Source organism: Delphinus delphis, chromosome 15 (genome assembly GCF_949987515.2).
Source record: "Delphinus delphis chromosome 15, mDelDel1.2, whole genome shotgun sequence".
In the NCBI taxonomy this organism is placed as follows: domain Eukaryota; kingdom Metazoa; phylum Chordata; class Mammalia; order Artiodactyla; family Delphinidae; genus Delphinus; species Delphinus delphis.
Window position 1 is genome coordinate 32,924,771 of NC_082697.1, and position 21,009 is coordinate 32,945,779.

At 39.0% G+C, this 21,009-nt stretch overlaps 1 protein-coding gene across 2 annotated transcripts in view; it reads right to left on the bottom strand.

Moving 5' to 3' along the window:
• The window catches only part of FERMT1 (FERM domain containing kindlin 1), a 64,364-nt gene that overhangs the window by 41,651 nt on the left and 1,704 nt on the right, over positions 1–21,009 (bottom strand). For both annotated transcript variants that reach the window (XM_060031217.1, XM_060031218.1), the window contains exons 2-4: positions 17,314–17,482; positions 15,240–15,473; positions 4,748–4,894 (exon numbers count right to left, since the gene is read on the bottom strand). In XM_060031217.1, the coding sequence (XP_059887200.1) occupies positions 4,748–4,894; positions 15,240–15,473; positions 17,314–17,464 (532 nt within the window). In that variant the 5' untranslated portion in view covers positions 17,465–17,482. The remainder of the gene's footprint in view (positions 1–4,747; positions 4,895–15,239; positions 15,474–17,313; positions 17,483–21,009) is intronic.

Here is a 21,009-nt window from a genome sequence, read left to right on the forward strand (position 1 = left end):
TGTATCACCTTTAATTTATTTCATCAGTGTCTTATAATTTTCTGCATACAGGTCTGTTGTCTTCATAGGTAGGTTTATTCCTAGATATTTTATTCTTTTTGTTGCAATGGTAAATGGGAGTTTTTTTTGATTTCGCTTTCAGATTTTTCATCATTAGTGTATAGGAATGCCAGAGATTTCTGTGCATTAATTTTGTATCCTGCTACTTTACCAAATTCATTGATGAGCTCTAGTAGTTTTCTGGTAGCATCTTTAGGATTCTCTATGTATAGTATCATGTCATTTGCAAACAGTGACAGCTTTACTTCTTCATTTCCGTTTTGGATTCCTTTTATTTCCTTTTCTTCTCTGATTGCTATGGGTAAAACTTCCAAAACTATGTTGAATAAGACTGGTGAGAGTGAGCTACATTGTCTTGTTCCTGATCTTAGTGGAAATGCTTTCAGTTTTTCACCATTGAGGACAATGTTGGCTGTGGGTTTGTCATATATGACCTTTATTATGTTGAGAAAAGTTCCCTCTATGCCTACATTCTGCAGGGTTTTTATCATAAATGCGTGATGAATTTTGCCAAAAGCTTTCTCTGCATCTATTGAGATGATCATATGGTTTTCTCCTTCAATTTGTTAATATGGTGTATCATGTTGATTGATTTGCGTATACTGAAGAATCCTTGCATTCCTGGAATTAACCCCACTTGATCATGGTGTATGATCCTTTTAATGTGCTGATGGATTCTGTTTGCTAGTATTTTCTTGAGGATTTTTGCATCTATGTTCATCAGTGATATTGGCCTGTAGTTTTCTTTCTTTGTGACATCTTTGTCTGGTTTTGGTATCAGGGTGATGGTGGCCTCATAGAATGAGTTTGGGAGTGTTCCTCCCTCTGCTATATTTTGGAAGAGTTTGAGAAGGATAGGTGTTAGCTCTTCTCTAAATGTTTGATAGAATTTGCCTGTGAAGTGATCTGGTCCTGGGCTTTTATTTTTTGGAAGATTTTTAATCACAGTTTCAATTTCAGTGCTTGTGATTGGTCTGTTCATATTTTCTATTTCTTCTGGATTCAGCGTTGGCACGTTGTGCATTTCTAAGTATTTGTCCATTTCGTCTGGGTTGTCCATTTTATTGGCATAGACTTGCTTGTAGTAATCTCTCATGATCTTTTATATTTCTTCAGTGTCAGTTGTTATTTCTTTTTCATTTCTAATTCTATTGATTTGAGTCTTCTCCATTTTTTTCTTGATGAGTGTGGCTAATAGTGTATCAATTTTGTTTATCTTCTCAAAGAACCAGGTGTTAGTTTTATTGATCTTTCCTATCATTTCCTTCATTTCTTTCTGATCTGATTTTTATGATTTCTTTCCTTCTGCTAACTGTGGTGTTTTTTTGTTCTTATTTCTCTAATTGCTTTAGGTGCAAGGTTAGGTTGTTTATTCGAGGTATTTTCTGTTTCTTAAGGTAGGATTGTATTGCTATAAACTTCCTTCTTAGAACTGCTTTGGCTGCATCCCATAGGTTTTGGGTCGTCGTGTCTCCATTGTCATTTGTTTCTAGGTATTATTTTATTTCCTCTTTGATTTCTTCAGTGATCACTTCATTATTCAGTAGTGTATTGTTTAGCCTCCATATGTTTGTATTTTTTACAGATCTTTTCCTGTAATTGATATCTAGTCTCATAGCATTGTGGTCAGAAAACATACCAGATACGATTTCAATTTTCTTAAATTTACCAAGGCTTGATTTGTGACCCAAGATATGATGTATTCTGTAGAATGATCCGTGAGCACTTGAGAAAAACGTATATTCTGTTGTTTGTGGATGGAATGTCCTATAGATATCAATTAAGTCCATCTTGTTTAATGTATCATTTAAAGTTTGTGTTCCTTACTTATTTTCACTTTGGATGATCTGTCCATTGATGAAAGTGGGGTGTTAAAGTCCCCTACTATGAATGTGTTACTGTCGATTTCCCCTTTTATGGTTGTTAGTATTTGCCTTATGTATTGAGATGCTCCTATGTTGGGTGCATAAATATTTACAATTGTTATATCTTCTTCGTGGATCGATCCCTTGATCATTATGTAGTGTCCTTCTTTGTCTCTTCTAATAGTCTTTACTTTAAAGTCTATTTTGCCTGATATGAGAATTGCTACTCCAGCTTTCTTTTGATTTCCATTTGCATGGAATATCTTTTTCCATCCCCTCACTTTCAGTCTGTATGTGTCCCTAGGTCTGAAGTGGGTCTTTTGTAGACAGCATATATATGGGTCTTGTTCTTTTATCCATTCAGCCAGTCTGTGTCTTTTGGTGGGAACATTTAATCCATTTACATTTAAGGTAATTATCGATATGTATGTTCCTATTCTCATTTTAATTGTTTTGGGTTCATTATTGTAGGTCTTTTCCTTCTCTTGTGTTTCTTGCCTGGAGAAGTTCCTTTAGAATTTGTTGTAAAGCTGGTTTGGTGGTGCTGAACTCTCTTAGCTTTTGCTTGTCTGTAAAGGTTTTAATTTCTCCATCAAATCTGAATGAGATCCTTGCTGGGTAGAGTAATCTTGGTTGTAGGTTTTCTCCTTCATCACTTTAAATATGTCCTACCAGTCCCTTCTGGCTTGCAGAGTTTCTGCTGAAAAATCAGCTGTTAACCTTATGGGGATTCCCTTGTGTGTTATTTGTTGCTTTTCCCTTGCTGCTTTTAATATGTCTTCTTTGTATTTAATTTTTGACAGTTTGATTAATATGTGTCTTGGTGTGTTTCTCCTTGGATTTATCCTGTATGGGACTCTCTGTGCTTCCTGGACTTGATTAACTATTTCCTTTCCCATATTAGGGAAGTTTTCAACTGTAATCTCTTCAAATATTTTCTCAGTCCTTTCTTTTTCTCTTCTTCTTCTGGAACCCCTATAATTCAAATGTTGGTGCATTTAATGTTGTCCCAGAGGTCTCTGAGACTGTTCTCTGTTCTTTTTATTCTATTTGCTTTATTCGGCTCTGCAGTAGTTATTTCCACTTTTTTATCTTCCAGGTCACTTATCTGTTCTTCTGCCTCAGTTATTCTGCTATTGATCCCATCTAGAGTATTTTTCATTTCATTTATTGTGTTGTTCATCATTGCTTATTTCCCCTTTAGTTCTTTTAAGTCCTTGTTAAATGTTTCTTGCATTTTCTCTATTCTATTTCCAAGATTTTGGGTCATATTTACTATCATTATTCTGAATTCTTTTTCACGTAGACTGCCTATTTCCTCTTCATTTGTTCGGTCTGGTGGTTTTTACCTTGTTTCTTCATCTGCTGTGTGATTTTCTGTCTTCTCATTTTGCTTATCTTACTGTGTTTGGGGTCTCCTTTTTGCAGGCTGCAGGTTCATAGTTCCTGTTGTTTTTGGTGTTTGTCCCCAGTGGCTAAAGTGGGTTCAGTGGGTTGTGTTGGCTTCCTGGTGGAGGGGACTAGTGCCTGTGTTCTGATGGATGAGCCTTGATCTTGTCTTTCTGGTGGGCAGGTCCACATCTGGGGGTGTGTTTTGGGGTGTCTGTGGACTTACTATGAGTTTAGGCAGCCTCTCTGCTAATGGGTGGGGTTGTGGTCCTGTCTCGCTAGTTGTTTGGCATAGGGTATACAGCACTGTAGCTTGCTGGTTGTTGAATAAAGCTGGGTGCTGGTGTTGAGATGGAGATCTCGGGGAGATTTTTGCCATTTGATATTATGTGGAGCTGGGAGGTCTCATGTGGACTAGTGTCCTGAAGTTGGCTCTCCCTCCTCAGAGGCAGAGCACTGACTCCTGGCTGCAGCATCAAGAGCCTTTCATCCACATGGCTCAGAATAAAAGGGAGAAAAATAAAGAAAGAAAGAAAGAAAGAAAGAAAGAAAGGAAGGAAGGAAGGAAGGAAGGAAGGAAGGAAGGAAGGAAGAAAGTAAGGTAAAATAAAATAAGGGCTTCCTTGGTAGCGCAGTGGTTGAGAGTCCACCTGCCGATGCAGGGGACATGGGTTCATGCCCCGGTCTGGGAAGATCCCACATGCCACGGAGCAGCTGGGCCCCTGAGCCATGGCTGCTGAGCCTGCGCATCCGGAGCCTGTGCTCTGCAACTGGAGAGGCCACAACAGTGAGAGGTGGGCATACCGCAAAAAAAAAAAAAACTTATTAAATTAAAAAATAATTATTAAGAAAAAAAATTTTTTAAAAAGTACCAAAACAACAACAACAACAAAACTACGGAACTAGAGAACCCTAGGACAATGGTGAAAGCAAAGCTATAGAGACAAAATCTTACAATAGCTCTGATGTACGACTGTAAAAATAAAAGGATGATGCCTTTACAGAATTTTTACTGCCCCTCCTGTTACACACCCAACTCAAAATTTAAATTGAGTTCAGGAAAGAGTGATATGAAGGTAGGATCAGGAAGAGAAGTATATCTGAGTGATCTAACAAATTTCCTTTATTCCCCAAATTCATGGCCAATTCTACTAAAGTTTTACATTCATCCGTGACCTAACACATACAATTAAAATAATGAGCCATACAACATACCTTGTCAAAAAAATTCTGTTAGTTCTAAAATTATTTGGATATTCTATCCTCATCACTGGAATCTTCAATTTTAGTCCTCTTTGTTTGGGGGAGAGAAGAAAGGTGACCAGAGGGGAGGAGAGTTCTTGGGACTTAAGAATTTAAGAAATGCTTGGATTTAATAATGAATTAAAACAACAAAACACCTATCATAAATCTTCTTCTTCAATACATCTTACCTGGCGGACCTGAATTTGTTGGAGAACACTCCAGGCTTAAAATATCTTCAATTATGGGCTCCTTATTATTTTTTTCTTTTCTTTTCTTCTTTTTAAAATATTCACCAGAAGGCTTTAACAAGGAAACTTCTTCTGCTCTTCTAATATCTAAAAAATAAAAAACATATAAAAAAGAAAGAAGACATGCAAAAAGTAAAAAGAAAATTCCTTCTAAGACTCAAGAGTCATGTTGGGCATCTGAAACCATTTCTCAGGAAATTCCTGACAGATAAATGGAACTAAATCGCATTCCTTTTGAAGAAATTGAAGGGGATAAGTGACTCCCAAAATGGGTGTGTGTGGGGGTCAGATAGTGGAGGGAGGTTCAGTCTAGGAAAATTTCTAATTTGTTTTTTAATATACTGTGAAAATATTTCAAACATATCTAATGTGAAGGGAATAGTATAGTGGCTCCTTCCTGTGATCGTCACTCTGCTTAAACTGCTCTCAGCATTTCGCTATGCTTGTGTCATCTATTGACTACGTTTTCCCCTCCCTCCTTGCTTCTTTCCTTCCTCCCTCCCTTCCTTCCTTTTCTGTTTTTAGGTTTTTAAGCAACAACAAAAGACCCCATCTTTTTTCTTTATGGACCAGCGGTCTTCAGAGCCTTTCTCTGCCCAACAGCTACTTTCATCCCCGAGGCAGACTTGGTAGGTGCCCTGCCCACCCCTTGGCCATCACCATTTCAGTGAGCTCTGACCCCCTTCCAATGGCAGCTAGGATGTGTCTCTCTACCCAAGGGTTTGCTCTGGATGCCAGAGTCCACACTGCTCAGATACAGATGCAACTGGCCACATGAGTTCAGTGAATTAACGCTCCCCAAGATCAGCCCTTGATGACTCAATGACTGATGAGAATGGTGTATTAACACCCCAGCTCCCTTGCCCCTTGGGTGGCACAGCCCCAAGACATGTCCACACTGCCTTCCAGAGGTCCCCAGTTGCCCAAAGTGTGACTTGATCAGTGATACTTGCTCATTAGTGGCCTTCTCTTCCCAGTCTCAGTTTCCCACTCCCAGCCAGTGTTTCCTGGCATCACCTTCCAAATAAATAATATTTGTACTTGAATTCTTATCTCAGGGCTGCTTCTGGAGCACTCAAACTAAGAAGATAGTCCCCATTTTCCTCCATTAATCAAATATACTTATAACTGCCATTTCCAATCAGAACTGATAACTTTATAAACACACTGCGCTGCTAGGATCCTAGGTAAAAGCCAAGGAATGTGGATGTTAGAGTTTCTGGGCAGCTTTCCTGGAAGTAAATGCACTGATTCCATAGGTCCTCCTACCTCTTAGTTCAAACATTGCTTGGTGCTGAGGCTGAGGCTGGCAACTGGGCTCGATTCCCTCCCTTTAACCAAGCCTGACTGTCAGGTTGCAACACACACCTGTGACCATTCCAAATGCATAATTTATACACAAAACCCAGAAATGAATCAAAATTTCCAGTGGAAGCTTTACAAACAAACAAAACAAAACAAAACTCTGATATCTCCAAGCCCAAGATTTGTGTCTTGTCTTTTCTTCGAGGGAAAAAATCATCCTATTGCTAAATTTGATTTAGTTTCAATTGGTCACACATAAAAAGTGATTATTAGGGAATTCCCTGGTGGTCCAGTGGTTAGGACTCGGCCCTTTCACTGCTGTGGACTGCGTTCAATCTCTGGTTGGGGAACTGAGATCCCACAAGCCATGTGGCATGGTCAAAAAGAAAAAAAACAAAGGGTTTATTAGAAATGCCAAGTTGAGTCCTTTAGAACTACCATGAAGGTGTAATCTGGAAAAGAAAAGAATGTATGAATGTTTCTGTTTATTTCAAAACTTCCAAGTTTTTGGCCTCAGCTACAATGTGTGCTTCCAGTCCACTGTGGTGTGTGAAATGTAGAATTTTATTTACTCATTTACTCTGTTTTCAAATTTTCTTTAGAATATTACTGAAAGCAAGGTGCCCTGTGCTTGTTATTTGCTCACCATGCAACAGGGACAATTCTGGAACTTATGTTTTGTAATGGAAGCTTCCATTCATTTGCTCAGTCAACAACCAGTTACTGGAGTTGAGGAAGATGGCGGAAGAATAAGACGCAGAGATCACCTTCCTCCCCACAGATACATCAGAAATACATCTACACATGGAACTGCTCCTATACAACACCCACTGAACACTGGCAGAAGACCTCAGACCTCCCAAAAGGCAAGAAACTCCCCACTTACCTGGGTAGGGCAAAAGAAAAAAACAGAGACAAAAGAATAGGGATGGGACCTGCACCAGTAGGAGGGAGCTGTGAAAAAGGAAAGGTTTCTACAAACTAGGAAGCCCCTTCGTGGGCGGAGACTGCATGTGGCGGAGGGGGGAAGCTTTGGGGCCACGGAGGAGAACGGAGCAATAGGGGTGCGGAGGACAAAATGGAGAGATTCCCGCATAGAGGGCCGGTGCCTACCAGCACTCACCAGCCTGAGAGGCTTGTCTGCTCACCTGCGGGGACAGGCGGGGGCTGGGAGCTGAGTCTTGGGCTTCGGTCGAATCCCAGGGAGAGGACTGGGGTTGGCGGCGTGAACACAGCCTGAAGGGGATAGTGCACCACTGCTAGCAGGGAGGGAGTCCGGGAAAAAGTCTGGACCTGCCAAAGAGGCAAGAGACTTTTTCTTGCCTCTTTGTTTCCTGGTGCGCGAAGAGAGGGGATTAACAGCGCCGCTTAAAGGAGCTCCAGATACGGGCGTAAACCGTGGCTAAGAGCGCGGACCCCAGAGACGGACATGGGACGATAAGGCTCCTGCTGCTGCCACCAAGAAGCCTTGTGAACAAGCACAGGTCACTATCCACACCTCCCCTCCCAGAAGCCTGTGCAGCCTGCCACTGCCAGGGTCCTGTGATCCAGGGACAACTTCCCCGGGAGAATGCACAGCTCGCCTCAGGCTCGTGCAACATTATGCTGACCTCTGCTGCCACAGGCTCGACCTGCGTCCGTACCCCTCCCTACTCCCGGCCTGAGTGAGCCAGAGCCCCCGAATCAGCTGCTCCTTTACCCCGTCCTCTCTGAGCGAAGAACAGACGCCCTCAGGTGACCTACACGCAGAGGCGGGGCCAAATCCAAAGCTGAACCCCGGAAGCTGTGTGAACAAAGAAGAGAAAGGGAAATCTCTGCCAGCAGCCTCAGGAGCAGAGGATTAAATCTCCAAAATCAACTTGATGTACCCTGCATCTGTGGAATACCTGAATAGAAAATGAATCATCCCAATTGAGGTGGACTTTGGGAGCAAGATATATTATTTTTTCCCCTTTTCCTCTTTTTGTGAGTGTGTATGTGTATGCTTCTGTGTGAGATTTTGTCTGTAAAACTTTACTTTCACCATTTGTCCTAGGGTTCTGTCTGTCCATTTTTTTTCACTTAAAAAATCTTTTTTGTTAATAATTATTTTTATTTTAATAACTATTTTATTTTATCTTACTTTTATTTTATCCTCGTTCTTTCTTTCTTCTTTTTCTCCTTTCTTTTATTTATTTATTTTTTTTTTGCAGAACACGGGCCTCTCACTGTTGTGGCCTCTCCCGTTGTGGAGCACAGGCTCCGGACGTGCAGGCTCAGCGGCCATGGCTCATGAACCCAGCTGCTCTGTGGCATGTGGGATATTCCCGGACTGGGGCATGAACCTGTGTCCCCTGCATTGGCAGGTGGACTCTCAACCACTGTGCCACCAGGGAAGCACAGATTTTCTCCCTTTTATCCTGAGCCGTGTGGATGAAAGGCTCTTGGTGCCCCAGCCAGGCATCAGCGCTATGCCTCTGAGGTGGGAGAGCCAACTTCAGGACACTGGTCCACAAGAGACCTCCCAGCTCCACGAAATATCAAACAGTGAAAATCTCCCAGATATCTCCATCTCAAAAACAAGACCCAGCTTCACTCAACGACCAGCAAGCAACAGTGTTGGACACCCTATGCCAAACAACTAGCAAGACAGGAACATAACTACATGCATTAGCAGAGAGGCTGCCTAAAATCATAATAAGGCCACAGACACCTCAAAACACACCCCCAGACGTGGACCTGCCCACTAGAAAGACAAAATCCAGCCTCATCCACCAGAAAACAGGCACTAGTCCCCTCCACCAGGAAGCCAACACAACACACTGAACCAACCTTAGCCACTGGGGACAGACATCAAAAACAACGGGAACTACGATCCTGCAGCCTGCAAAAAGGAGACCCCAAGCACAGTAAGATAAGCAAAATGAGAAGACGGAAAATCACACAGCAGATGAAGAAACAAGGTAAAAACCCATCAGACCGAACAAATGAAGAGGAAATAGGCAGTCTACCAGAAAAAGAATTCAGAATAATCATAGTAAAGATGATCCAAAATCTTGGAAATAGAATAGAGAAAATGCAAGAAACATTTAACAAGGATCTAGAAGAACTAAAGAGGAAATAATCAACGATGAACAACACAATAAATGAAATGAAAAATACTCTAGAAGGGATCCATAGCAGAATAACTGAGGCAGAAGAACGGATAAGTGACCTGGAAGATAAAATAGTGGAAATACCTACTTCTGAGCAGAATAAAGAAAAAATAATGAAAGAACTGAGGACAGTCTCAGAGACGTCTGAGACATTAAACGCACCAACATTCGAATTATAGGGTTCCCAGAAGAAGAGAAAAAGAGAGGGACTGAGAAAATATTTGAAGAGATTATAGTTGAAAACTTCCCTAATAAGGGAAAGGAAATAGTTAATCAAGTCCAGGAAGCACAGAGAGTCCCATACAGGATAAATCCAAGGAGAAACACACCAAGACACATATTAATCAAACTATCAAAAATTAACTACAAAGAAAATATATTAAAAGCAGCAAGGGAATAACAACAAAAAACACACAAGGGAATCCCCATAAGGTTGACAGCTGATCTTTTGCAGAAACTCTGCAAGCCAGGAGGGAGTGACAGAGCATATTTAAAGTGATGATGGAGAAAAAACTACAACCAAGATTACTCTACCCAGCAAGGATCTCATTCAGATTTGATGGAGCAATTAAAATTTTTACAGAGAAGCAAAAGCTGAGAGAGTTCAGCACCACCAAACCAGCTTTACAATAAATGCTAAAGGAACTTCTCCAGGCAAGAAACACAAGAGAAGGAAAAGACCTACAATAACAAACCCAAAACAATTAAGAAAATGGGAACAGGAACCAACATATCAATAATTACCTTAAATGTAAATGGATTAAATGTTCCCACCAAAAGACACAGACTGGCTGAATGGATACAAGAACAAGACCCATATATATGCTGTCTACAAAAGACCCACTTCAGACCTAGGGACACATACAGACTGAAAGTGAGGGGATGGAAAAAGATATTCCATGCAAATGGAAATCAAAAGAAAGCTGGAGTAGCAATTCTCATATCAGACAAAATAGACTTTAAAATAAAGACTATTACAAGAGACAAAGAACGGCAGTACATAATGATCAAGGGATCGATCCACGAAGAAGATATAACAATTGTAAATATTTATGCACCCAATATAGGAGCACTTAAATACATAAGGAAAATGCTAACAGCCATAAAAGGGGAAATTGACAGTAACACGATCATAGTAGGGGACTTTAACACCCCAATTTCACCAACGGACATATCATCCAAAATGAAAATAAATAAGGAAACACAAGCTTTAAATGATACATTAAACCAGATGGACTTCATTGATATTTATAGGACATTCCATCCCAAAACAGCAGAATAGACATTTTTCTCAAGTGCTCATGGAATATTCTCCAGGATAGATCATATCTTGGGTCACAAATCAAGCCTTGGTAAATTTGAGAAAATTGAAATTGTATGAAGTATCTTTTCCGACCACAATGCTATGAAACTAGGTATCAATTACAGGAAAATATCTGTAAAAAATACAAACACATGGAGGCTAAACAATACACTACTTAATAACGAAGTGATCACAGAAGAAATCCAAGAGGAAATCAAAAAATACCTAGAAATAAATGACAATGGAGACACGGACCCAAAACCTATGGATGCAGCAAAAGCAGTTCTAAGAGGGAAGTTTATAGCAATACAATCCTACCTTAAGAAACAGGAAACATCTCAAATAAACAACCCAACCTTGCACCTAAAGAAATTAGAGAAAGAAGAACAAACAAAACCCCAAGGTTAGCAGAAGGAAAGAAATTATAAAGATCAGATCAGAAATAAATGAAAAAGAAATGAAAGAAATGATAGCAAAGATCAATAAAACTAAAAGCTTGTTCTTTGAGAAGATAACGAAAATTGATAAACCATTAGCCAGACTCATCAAGAAAAAAAGGGAGAAGACTCAAATCAATAGAATTAGAAATGAAAAAGGAGAACTAACAACTGTCACTGCAGAAATACAAAAGATCATGAAACATTACTACAATCAACTATATGCCAATAAAATGGAAGAAGTGGACAAATTCTTAGAAAAGCACAACCTTCCAAGACTGAATCAGGAAGAAATAGAAAATATAAACAGACCAATCACAAGACTGAAATTGAAACTGTGATTAAAAATCTTCCAACAAACAAAAGCCCAGGACCAGATGGCTTCACAGGCGAATTCTATGAAACATTTAGAAGAGAGCTAACACCTATCCTTCTCAAACTCTTACAAAATATAGCAGAGGGAGGAACACTCCCAAACTCATTCTATGAGGCCACCATCACCCTGATACCAAAACCAGACAAAGATGTCACAAAGAAAGAAAACTACAGGCCAATATCACTGATGAACATAGATGCAAAAATCCTCAACAAAATACCAGTAAACAGAATCCAACAGCACATTAAAAGGATCATAGACCATAATCAAGTGGGGTTTATTACAGGAATGCAAGGATTCTTCAATATACGCAAATCAATCAATGTGATAAACCATATTAACAAATTGAAAGAGAAAAACCATATGATCATCTCAAAAGATGCAGAGAAAGCTTTCAACAAAATTCAACACCCATTTATGATAAAAACCCTGTAGAAAGTAGGCATAGTGGGAACTTTCCTCAACATAATAAAGGCCATATATAACAAACCCACAGCCAACATTGTCCTCAATGGTGAAAAACTGAAAGCATTTCCACTAAGATCAGGAACAAGACAAGGCTGCCCACTCTCACCACTCTTATTCAACATAGTTTTGGAAGTTTTAGCCACAGCAATCAGAGAAGAAAAAGAAATAAAAGGAATCCAAATCGGAAAAGAAGTAAAGCTGTCACTGTTTGCAAATGACATGATACTCTACTTAGAGAATCCTAAAGCTGCTACCAGAAAACTACTAGAGCTAATCAATGAATTTGGTAAAGTAGCAGGACACAAAATTAATGCACAGAAATCTCTGGCATTCTTATACACTAATGATGAAAAATCTGAAAGTGAAATCAAGAAAACACTCCCATTTACCATTGCAACAAAAAGAATAAAATATCTAGGAATAAGCCTATCTAAGGAGACAAGAGACCTGTATGCAGAAAATTGTAAGACACTGATGAAAGAAATTAAAGATGATACAAATAGATGGAGGGATATATCATGTTCTTGGATTGGAAAAAATCAACATTGTGAAAATGACTCAATTCCCAAAGCAATCTACAGATTCAATGCAATCCTTATCAAACTATCACTGACATTTTTCACAGAACTAGAACAAAAAATTTCACAATTTGTATGGAAACACAAAAGACCCCAAATAACCAAAGCAATCTTGAGAACGAAAAATGGAGCTGGAGGAATCAGGTTTCCTGACTTCAGACTATACTACAAAGCTACAGTAATGAAGACAGTATGGAACTGGCACAAAAACAGAAATATAGATCAATGGAACAGGATAGAAAGCCCAGAGTAAACCCATGCACATATGGTCACCTTATCTTTGATAAAGGAGGCAAGAATATACAGTGGAGAAAAGACAGCCTCCTCAATAAGTGGTGCTGGGAAAACTGGACAGATACATGTAAAAGTATGAAATTAGAAGACTCCTTAACACCATACACAAAAATAAGCTCAAAATGGATTAAAGACCTAAATGAAACTATGAAACTCTTAGAGGAAAACATGGGCAGAATGCTCTATGACATAAGTCACAGCAAGATCCTTTTTGACCCACCTCCTAGAGCAATGGAAATAAAAACAAAAATAAACAAATGGGACCTAATGAAACTTCAATGCTTTTGCACAGCAAAGGAAACCATAAACAAGACCAAAAGACAACCCTCAGAATGGGAGAAAATATTTGCAAATGAAGCAACTGACAAAGGATTAATCTCCAAAATGAGCATGAGCTCCAAGCAGCTCATGCAGATCAATAACAAAAAAACAAACAACCCAATCCAAAAATGGGCAGAAGACCTAAATAGACATTTCTCCAAAGAAGATATAGAGACTGCACACAAACACATGAAAAATGCTCAACATCATTAATCATTAGAGAAATGCAAATCAAAACTACAATGAGATATCTTCTCACACCGGTTCGAATGGCCATCGTCAAAAGATCTAGAAACAATCAATGTTGGAGAGGGTGTGGAGAAAAGGGAACACTCTTGCACTGTTGGTGGGAATATAAATTGGTACAGCCACTGTGGAGAACAGTATGGAGGTTCCTTAAAAACCTACAAATAGAACTTCCATATGACCCAGCAATCCCACTACTGGGCATACACCCTGAGAAAACCATAATTCAAAAAGAGTCATGTAGCAAAATGTTCATTGCAGCTCTATTTACAATAGCCAGGACATGGAAGCAACCTAAGTGTCCATCAACAGATGAATGAATAAAGAAGATGTGGCACATATATACAATGGAATATTACTCAGCCATGAAGAAAAACGAAATTGAGTTATTTGTAGTGAGGTGGATGGAGCTAGAGTGTCATACAGCATGAAATAAGTCAGAAAGAGAAAAACAAATACTGTATGCTAACACATTTACATGGAATATAAGGGAAAAAAAAAGAAAAAGGAAAGGTCATGAAGTACCTAGTGGTAAGACGGGAATAAAGACACAGACCTACTAGAGCATGGACTTGAGGATATGGGGAGGGGGAAGGGTAAGCTGTGACAAAGTAAGAAAGTGGCATGGACTTATATACACTATCAAACGTAAAATAGATAGCTAGTGGGAAGCAGCCACATAGCACAGGGAGATCAGCTAGGTGGTTTGTGACCACCTAGAGAGGTGGGATATGGAGGGTGGGAGGGAGGGAGATGCAAGAGGGAAGAGATATGGGAACATATGTATATGTATAACTGATTCACTTTGTTATAAAGCAGAAACTAACACACCATTTTAAAGCAATCATACTCCAATAAAGGTGTTAAAAAACAAACAAACAAAAAAACAAACAAGCAGTTACTAAGCAGTTGATGTGTGCCAGGCATTCTCCTAGGTGTTAGGAACACAGACATGTTCAAGAAATGGTTCTGTTTTCACCTTATTTAATACTATACCAACCTGCCCTACCCAACACTGGCACTCTCAATCCTGTGTACACTATATACTTTTTCCTTTTTTTCTCCACTACCTATCTCCTTTTAACATCTTATTTTTTTACATGATTTATTTTCTGTCTCTGTATGCTACACCGTAAGCTCAAGGAGGGCAGAGATTTTGGTCTATTTTTTTGCTTAACCCATCCCTAGCACTCATCCTAGTGCCTGCCAAACCAATACGTATATATTTGTTGAAGGAATGAATGAGCAGTTTACAGTTTAATGGGGAGATAGATCACTCACTCACATACCGTATATACTGTGTTCAAATACTAAATCTTTGCCTTGGAACTCAAGAATATACCTACACACTTTCAAAAAATATAAAATAAGAACACCTTCCTGACCCAGGGTTTGCTCCTATTATGGAAGTCCCAGGAAGAAGAAATGGTTTGGACAGTGTTGTCTCTAATGGCTGTTAAAGTTTCTGATCCATAATTAAGTGTACTTTCCTGCTTAAAATAAACTCCACAAATGATGTTTGTGGACAGAGTTATTTACTGGAGCCAAATGTTAGGGAAGCAATTAAGACATTGCATCACCATTATCTCAAAAACAATAAAGACACATTGGCTCTATGGTGATAATAATTTAATGGAACTCTTTTTTTGTCTTAAATATAATGATGATTTCAGTATGGCTTAGAGAAATGAGTTTTGGGGGGGGAAATCTTAATGGGGTTGTCTCTTCTGTTTACAAATCTCTTTGAAATAGTTTTAAGCTTTGTGGAAGTGAATCTGATTTATTCCAATAATTTTCCGTTTGGTTTAACTTCACTTAAATGGCTAAAGTCTCCAGAACTGGGCTCAAAAAGTATGCTCCTAATAAGGCACATGTTCTGTAAAGCCAACTGCTTGTGGACAGAAGTGCACGTATTTTCCTGTCCTCCTCTGCTGAGAGTCCAGAGGGCGCAGGCGCCTGCGGAAACTCACTCAGGGCTCTGCAGATGTCGCTGACCGCTCTGAAGACCACGGCCGAGAAGCTGACTCGCAGTCGCACTGTCTTCACGTTGGGCAGGCGGAGGCGAAGCATTTTATGCTGAGGGGTGAAGAGAAGCTTTGCATCTGCCTGGACCCCACATTTGTCCAGGGTCCAGTGCGTTTTCAGAAGCCAGCAGTGCTTTTGTTCCCACCAAAGGGCAAAGTCTGACCAGTCCTGGGCTATGTCTGCAAGAACGGAGAACACAGTGCAGTAAAGTGAGAGTGAGCACTCGCACCCCAGAGTCAAGTCCCTTGTGTGCAAAACTGAAGCCAACGCTCCCACCTCCTCTTACAACCCAAGGTTCCATCATTCTTGGCTTCTTGTCAAAGTCCCTAAGGCAGGGCAGGTAGAAGACAGACTGAACCTTACCTTCTTTATATTTAAATACTATGGAAGTAAGAGAGACATACAATTTTTGCTCCTGATGAAATACTAAAGTTATCTTCTCCCAAGTCCCTTGGTGCCATGGTCCTTTCTGGGAAGGCCAGGAGCATCACCTCTGTTTAATCAAGATTATTTCTCTAATAGAAGTGAATCTTTCCACAAGGGAATATCAACAGCTCCCAATCAAATTCCACGCAGAAGTACTGGGAAGCTGACATTTCACTCTTCTCAGGAATGTCCATCTCTTATTAGCTCCACCATATTCCCAATTTCCAAAGTGTTTACACTGAAATCAGAGCTGAATATTTTCTCTCTTAATGGTAGCATCAACATTGAATTCTTCCCCTTCTTCAATGCCCCTTGGTATCTAGGTTGAATCTTTCCCCTTTGCCAATGTTAGAGTCAATATTCAATCTTTTATTTTGCTAAATTAAGAGCCACCGGTATTTTTATTTCCTTAAAAAATAGTTTCTCCCTCTTTCTTTCTCTCTATTTAAATTAGAAAATGTTTCTCTCAGTGTTATTAGAAGTATAAATGCTATAACTATTTTGGAAAGTCCTATTCAGGAATTTTTCTCTGAGCTATATACCCATTAGAAATGCGTGTACTATATAGACCAAAAGACAGGTACCATCTGTAAAAGCCCCCAAATGGAAACAATCCAAATATCTATCAACAGGTAAATGGATAAATTGTGGCATAGTCATACAATGGAATATTATACTGCAATGAGAATCAATGAACCCAAACTATATGCAATAGCATGGTTAAATCTCACAGACATAATGTGGCAGGAAAGAAAGCAGATGCCTAAGAGTATATTATCCTGTATAATTCCACTTATATACAGTTTACTGTACAGTTTACTCCTATGGAGTAAGAATTCAGGATAGTGGTTACCCTTGGTGGGGCAGTGGCTGGGAGGGGTTAGGTGCGGGACTTGGGTGGGGGAACAGGTAATGTTCTCTTTCTTGATCTGGGTGGTGGTTATATGACTTTGTGAAAATTCACTGAACTGTACACTTATAATAAGTGCACTTTTCTGTACGTATATGATACTCCAATGAAAGCTTCCTTAAAAATACTTTATCACTAGTGTAAATGATAAGCTAACATCTGTGGTCTTAAGTAGAAGACAAAAAATAAATAAAAAGAAAATAGAACATTATTAAATTCTAGGTACCTCATGTTGACTCGTGATGTGAAGACTCTGACCCTGAAGACTTCTTTCATTGTTTTAAACAGGGTAAGTAGCAAATGGTGGACAATGTTAAAAGACATATTGGCACCAGGCCGCCTGCATCTCGGAGCAATCAAGCATTAACAGAGAATCACACAATAATCTAAGGCCCCAGGTGTGGTCTAAAGTCACCATGGAAGGGGTCCTGTTCTTGTGCAAATAGGTTTTTACACCTACTGGGGAGCTTTTGTTTGCCACCAAAGACTCAAATTTTCACATTGGGGGTCAGGGGGTGGTTTGGGCTCCTTCAGGCATTTCTCTTCCTCTTGCAGGCAGGGACCATTACAAGATGGATCATCAAAAAAATTTAGATGGTCAGACAATCCAGTTCAGCCATTTAGTGGTGATGCAACAGAGAGGGTTTCAAATGTAGAGAAACCATAAAGAAGCAGCAACTTACTGATCTGTTCCACTAACTTGAGCATCACTCCCCCAATGTGCAGGTCTCCAGACACTCTCAGTGTGATATCCTTCTGCTCCTCTTCATTTGGATGGTCAACTTGGATCACAAGCTCCCAAGAAGCAGACGCAAAGTCACTGGATGAGAGCATTGTGGCAAATGCAGGTGTCTTTGCGTAAAAAGGCAGATAGATCAGAAGGAGGGTGGGACTCGTCAAGCAGACCTTGCAGAGCAAAACATTTTTCCCCCATTTTAGCCCCCCTTCAAAAATGCCACAGGGTTCCTGATATTAAATTCAGCATCTTAACTTTAAAGAGAAAAAGTGTTATAAAATTATCTCAAGGCCTTCTAAATTTATGTACTTCACTTTTCCACCCTCCCAGGTCCACCTGGCTATTTTCTGTGCCTGCCCAGTGCATCCATCCCTCTCTACTGACTCTTCTTGACCTTCTCTGAACTATTCTAGCAATAGGTAACAAATCATGGCAATCCTTGACACTTAAAAAAAATCAACTTTATTGAAGTATAATTTGTATACAATAAAATGCATTGAATTTAAATGTACACTTTGATGTATTTTGTTGTATGCAAATTATACCTCAGTAGAACTGATTTTAAAAAAGGAAATTAAAATCTTTATCTTGGTACTTCCCTGGTGGTGCAGTGGTTAAGACTCAGTGCTCCCAATGCAGGGGGCCAGGGTTCGATCCCTGGTCAGGGAACTAGATCTCACATGCAAGCCACAATGAGTTTGTATGCTACAACTAAGGAGCCAGCAAGCTGTAACTAAGGAGATCTTGAGCCACAACTAAGGAGCCTGCCTGCTACAACTAAGACCCAGCCCAACCAAATAAATAAATATTAAAAAAAATTTATCTCTAATGTATATACATATGTATTATTACATTCCTCCCATAAATACTGATGACATCTTCTGGTATGAAAATTCAAAAAATAAAAATAGAGCAAAACCGTTTCTTTTTTAGTCATATAGCATAGTTTTATCTTAAGCACATAGAGATGCAGGTCATTAGTTATTGCCACATATTTGATTTACTTGAATAACTGTTTTATATCATATAGAGGTTGATAAACAAGTGCATCAATTAAGTTTTTGGACACACCTTTAGCAACAGATTTAAAACAGGAGTGACAGACATACAAACCCACTCTTCAAAGTACAGTTAGGGGTGAGAACTTCAAACCCATAGTGTTCTCCTCGTTGGAGGAACTATCATGAAAGAAGCTAAGCAGTATCAGAACTGAGTGTTGTGGGGGTAATAGGAACACTGGGATCCAAATTGGCAGAACTTAAAAATGTCAGCTCTCTCTTAAATAGAAAGCAAATGATACTACCTCTCTTGGCTATCTTAAGATTTAAAATAAAAATCAGTCATTTAAGTGATAACAAGTGTTTTTCATTTTTCCAGGTAAAGACAGCTTATGAGAAATCTATGTTTTCATAAGGCCTGTTTTTGAGAAACATCTGTGCATGCAAACGGCCCAGGAAAGGGCTTCTCTAATGGAAAGTGCACATGAACCCTGAGAACCTTATTAATATGCAGATCCTATTCAGCAGGATCTTATTAACATGCAGGTTCTAGTCAGCAGGTCTGGGGTGGATGTGGAAACCCTGCATTCATAACAAGCTCCAGCTAATGCTGGTCTTCCTCTCACACCCTCAAATTGCAATAGCTACTTGAAAAATTAGCTCCAGGACTCATTTCCTCCCTTCAAACTAACTAGATCACTTATTAAGCCAGGACTATGGTGACCTCTGAGAAGGTCTGCAGAAAGTGGGCATAGAGGGAACGTACCTTAACATAATAAAGGCCATATATGATGAACCCACAGCTAAAATCATACCCAATGGTAAAAAGCTGAAAGTATTTCCCTCTAAGATCAGGAACAAGACAAGGATGCCCACTCTAGCCACTTTTATACAACATAGTATTGGAAGACCTAGCCACATCAATCAGACAAGATAAAGAAATAAAAGGAAGCTAAATTGGAAAGGAAGCAATAAAACTGTCACTGTTTGCAGACGACATGATACTATACATAAAAAATCCTAAAGATGCCACCAGAAAACTACTAGAGCTCATCAATGAATTCAGTAATGTTGCAGACCACAAAATATATATATAGTAATCTGCTGCACTTCTATACACGAACAATGAATTATCAGAGAAATTAAGGAAACAATCATATTTACCACTACATCAAAAAGAATAAAATACCTAGTAATAAACCAACTTAAGGAGGTAAAAGATCTATACTTGGAAAACTATAAGACACTGAAGAAAGAAATTGAAGACAACACAAACAGATGGAAAGATATACCATATTCATGGATTAGAAGAATTAATATACTTAATATATAATTAATATAATTAATATAAATACTACCCAAGGCAATCTACAGAGTCAATGCAATCTCTATCAAAATAGCAACAGCATTTTTCACAGAACTAGAACAAATAATTTTAAAATTTGTATGGAAACATGAAAGACCCCGAATAGCCAAAATGATCTTGAAAAAGAAGAGAGCTGGAGGAATCATGCTCTCTGACTTCGGACTATACTACAAAGTTACAGTAATTGAAACAGTATGGGACTGGCACAAAAACAGACACATAGATCAATGGAATAGAACAGAGAGCCCAAAAATAAACCCACACACTTGTCAATTAATCCACAAGGGAGGCAAGAATATACAATGGAGAAAAAACAGTCTCTTCAATAAGTGGTGCTGGGAAAACTGGACAGCTACATGTAAAAGAATGAAATTAGAACACTCTCTAACAACATATACAAAAATAAACTCAAAATGGATTAAAGACCTAAATATAATCAGAAACCATAAAACTCCTAGAAGAAACCATAGGCAGAACACTCCTTGACTTGAATTGTAGCAATATTTTTTTTGATCTGTCTCCTAAAGCAAATGAAATAAAAGCAAAAATAAACAAATGGGACCTAATTAGACTTAAAAGTTTTTGTATAGCAAAGGAAACCATAAACAAAATGAAAAGACAACCTATGGAATGGGAGAAAATATTCGTAAAAGATGCGAAAGACAAGGGGTTAATTTCCAAAGTATACAAATAGCTTATACAGCTCAAGTAAAAAACAAAAGCAAAAACAACACAGCCCGTTAAAAAAATGGGCAGAAGACCTAAATAGACATTTCTCCAAAGTAAACATATAGATGGCCAACAGGCACAGGAAAAGATGCTCTACATGTTAATCATCAGGAAAATGCAAATTAAAACCACAGTGAGATATTGCCTCATACCTGTCAGAATGGCTATTATCAAAAAGACTACATATAACAAATGTTTGCAAGGATGTGGAGAAAAGGGAACCCTCCTACACAGTTGGTGGGAATGTAAATTGGTGTAGCCACTGTGGAAAACAGTATGGCGGTTTCTTGAAAAACTAAAAATAGAACTACCACATGACGCAGCAATAACACTCCTGTGTATGTATCAGAAACAAAACAAAACAAAACAACTGAAAACACCAATTAGAAAAGATACATGCACTCCAATGTTCGTAGCAGTATTATTTACAATAGATATGGAAGCAACTTAAGTGTCCATCAACAGATGAGTGGACAAAGAAGATGTGGAATGGAATATTAGCCATAAAAAAATAATGAAATTTTGCCGTTTGCAACAGCATGGATGGACT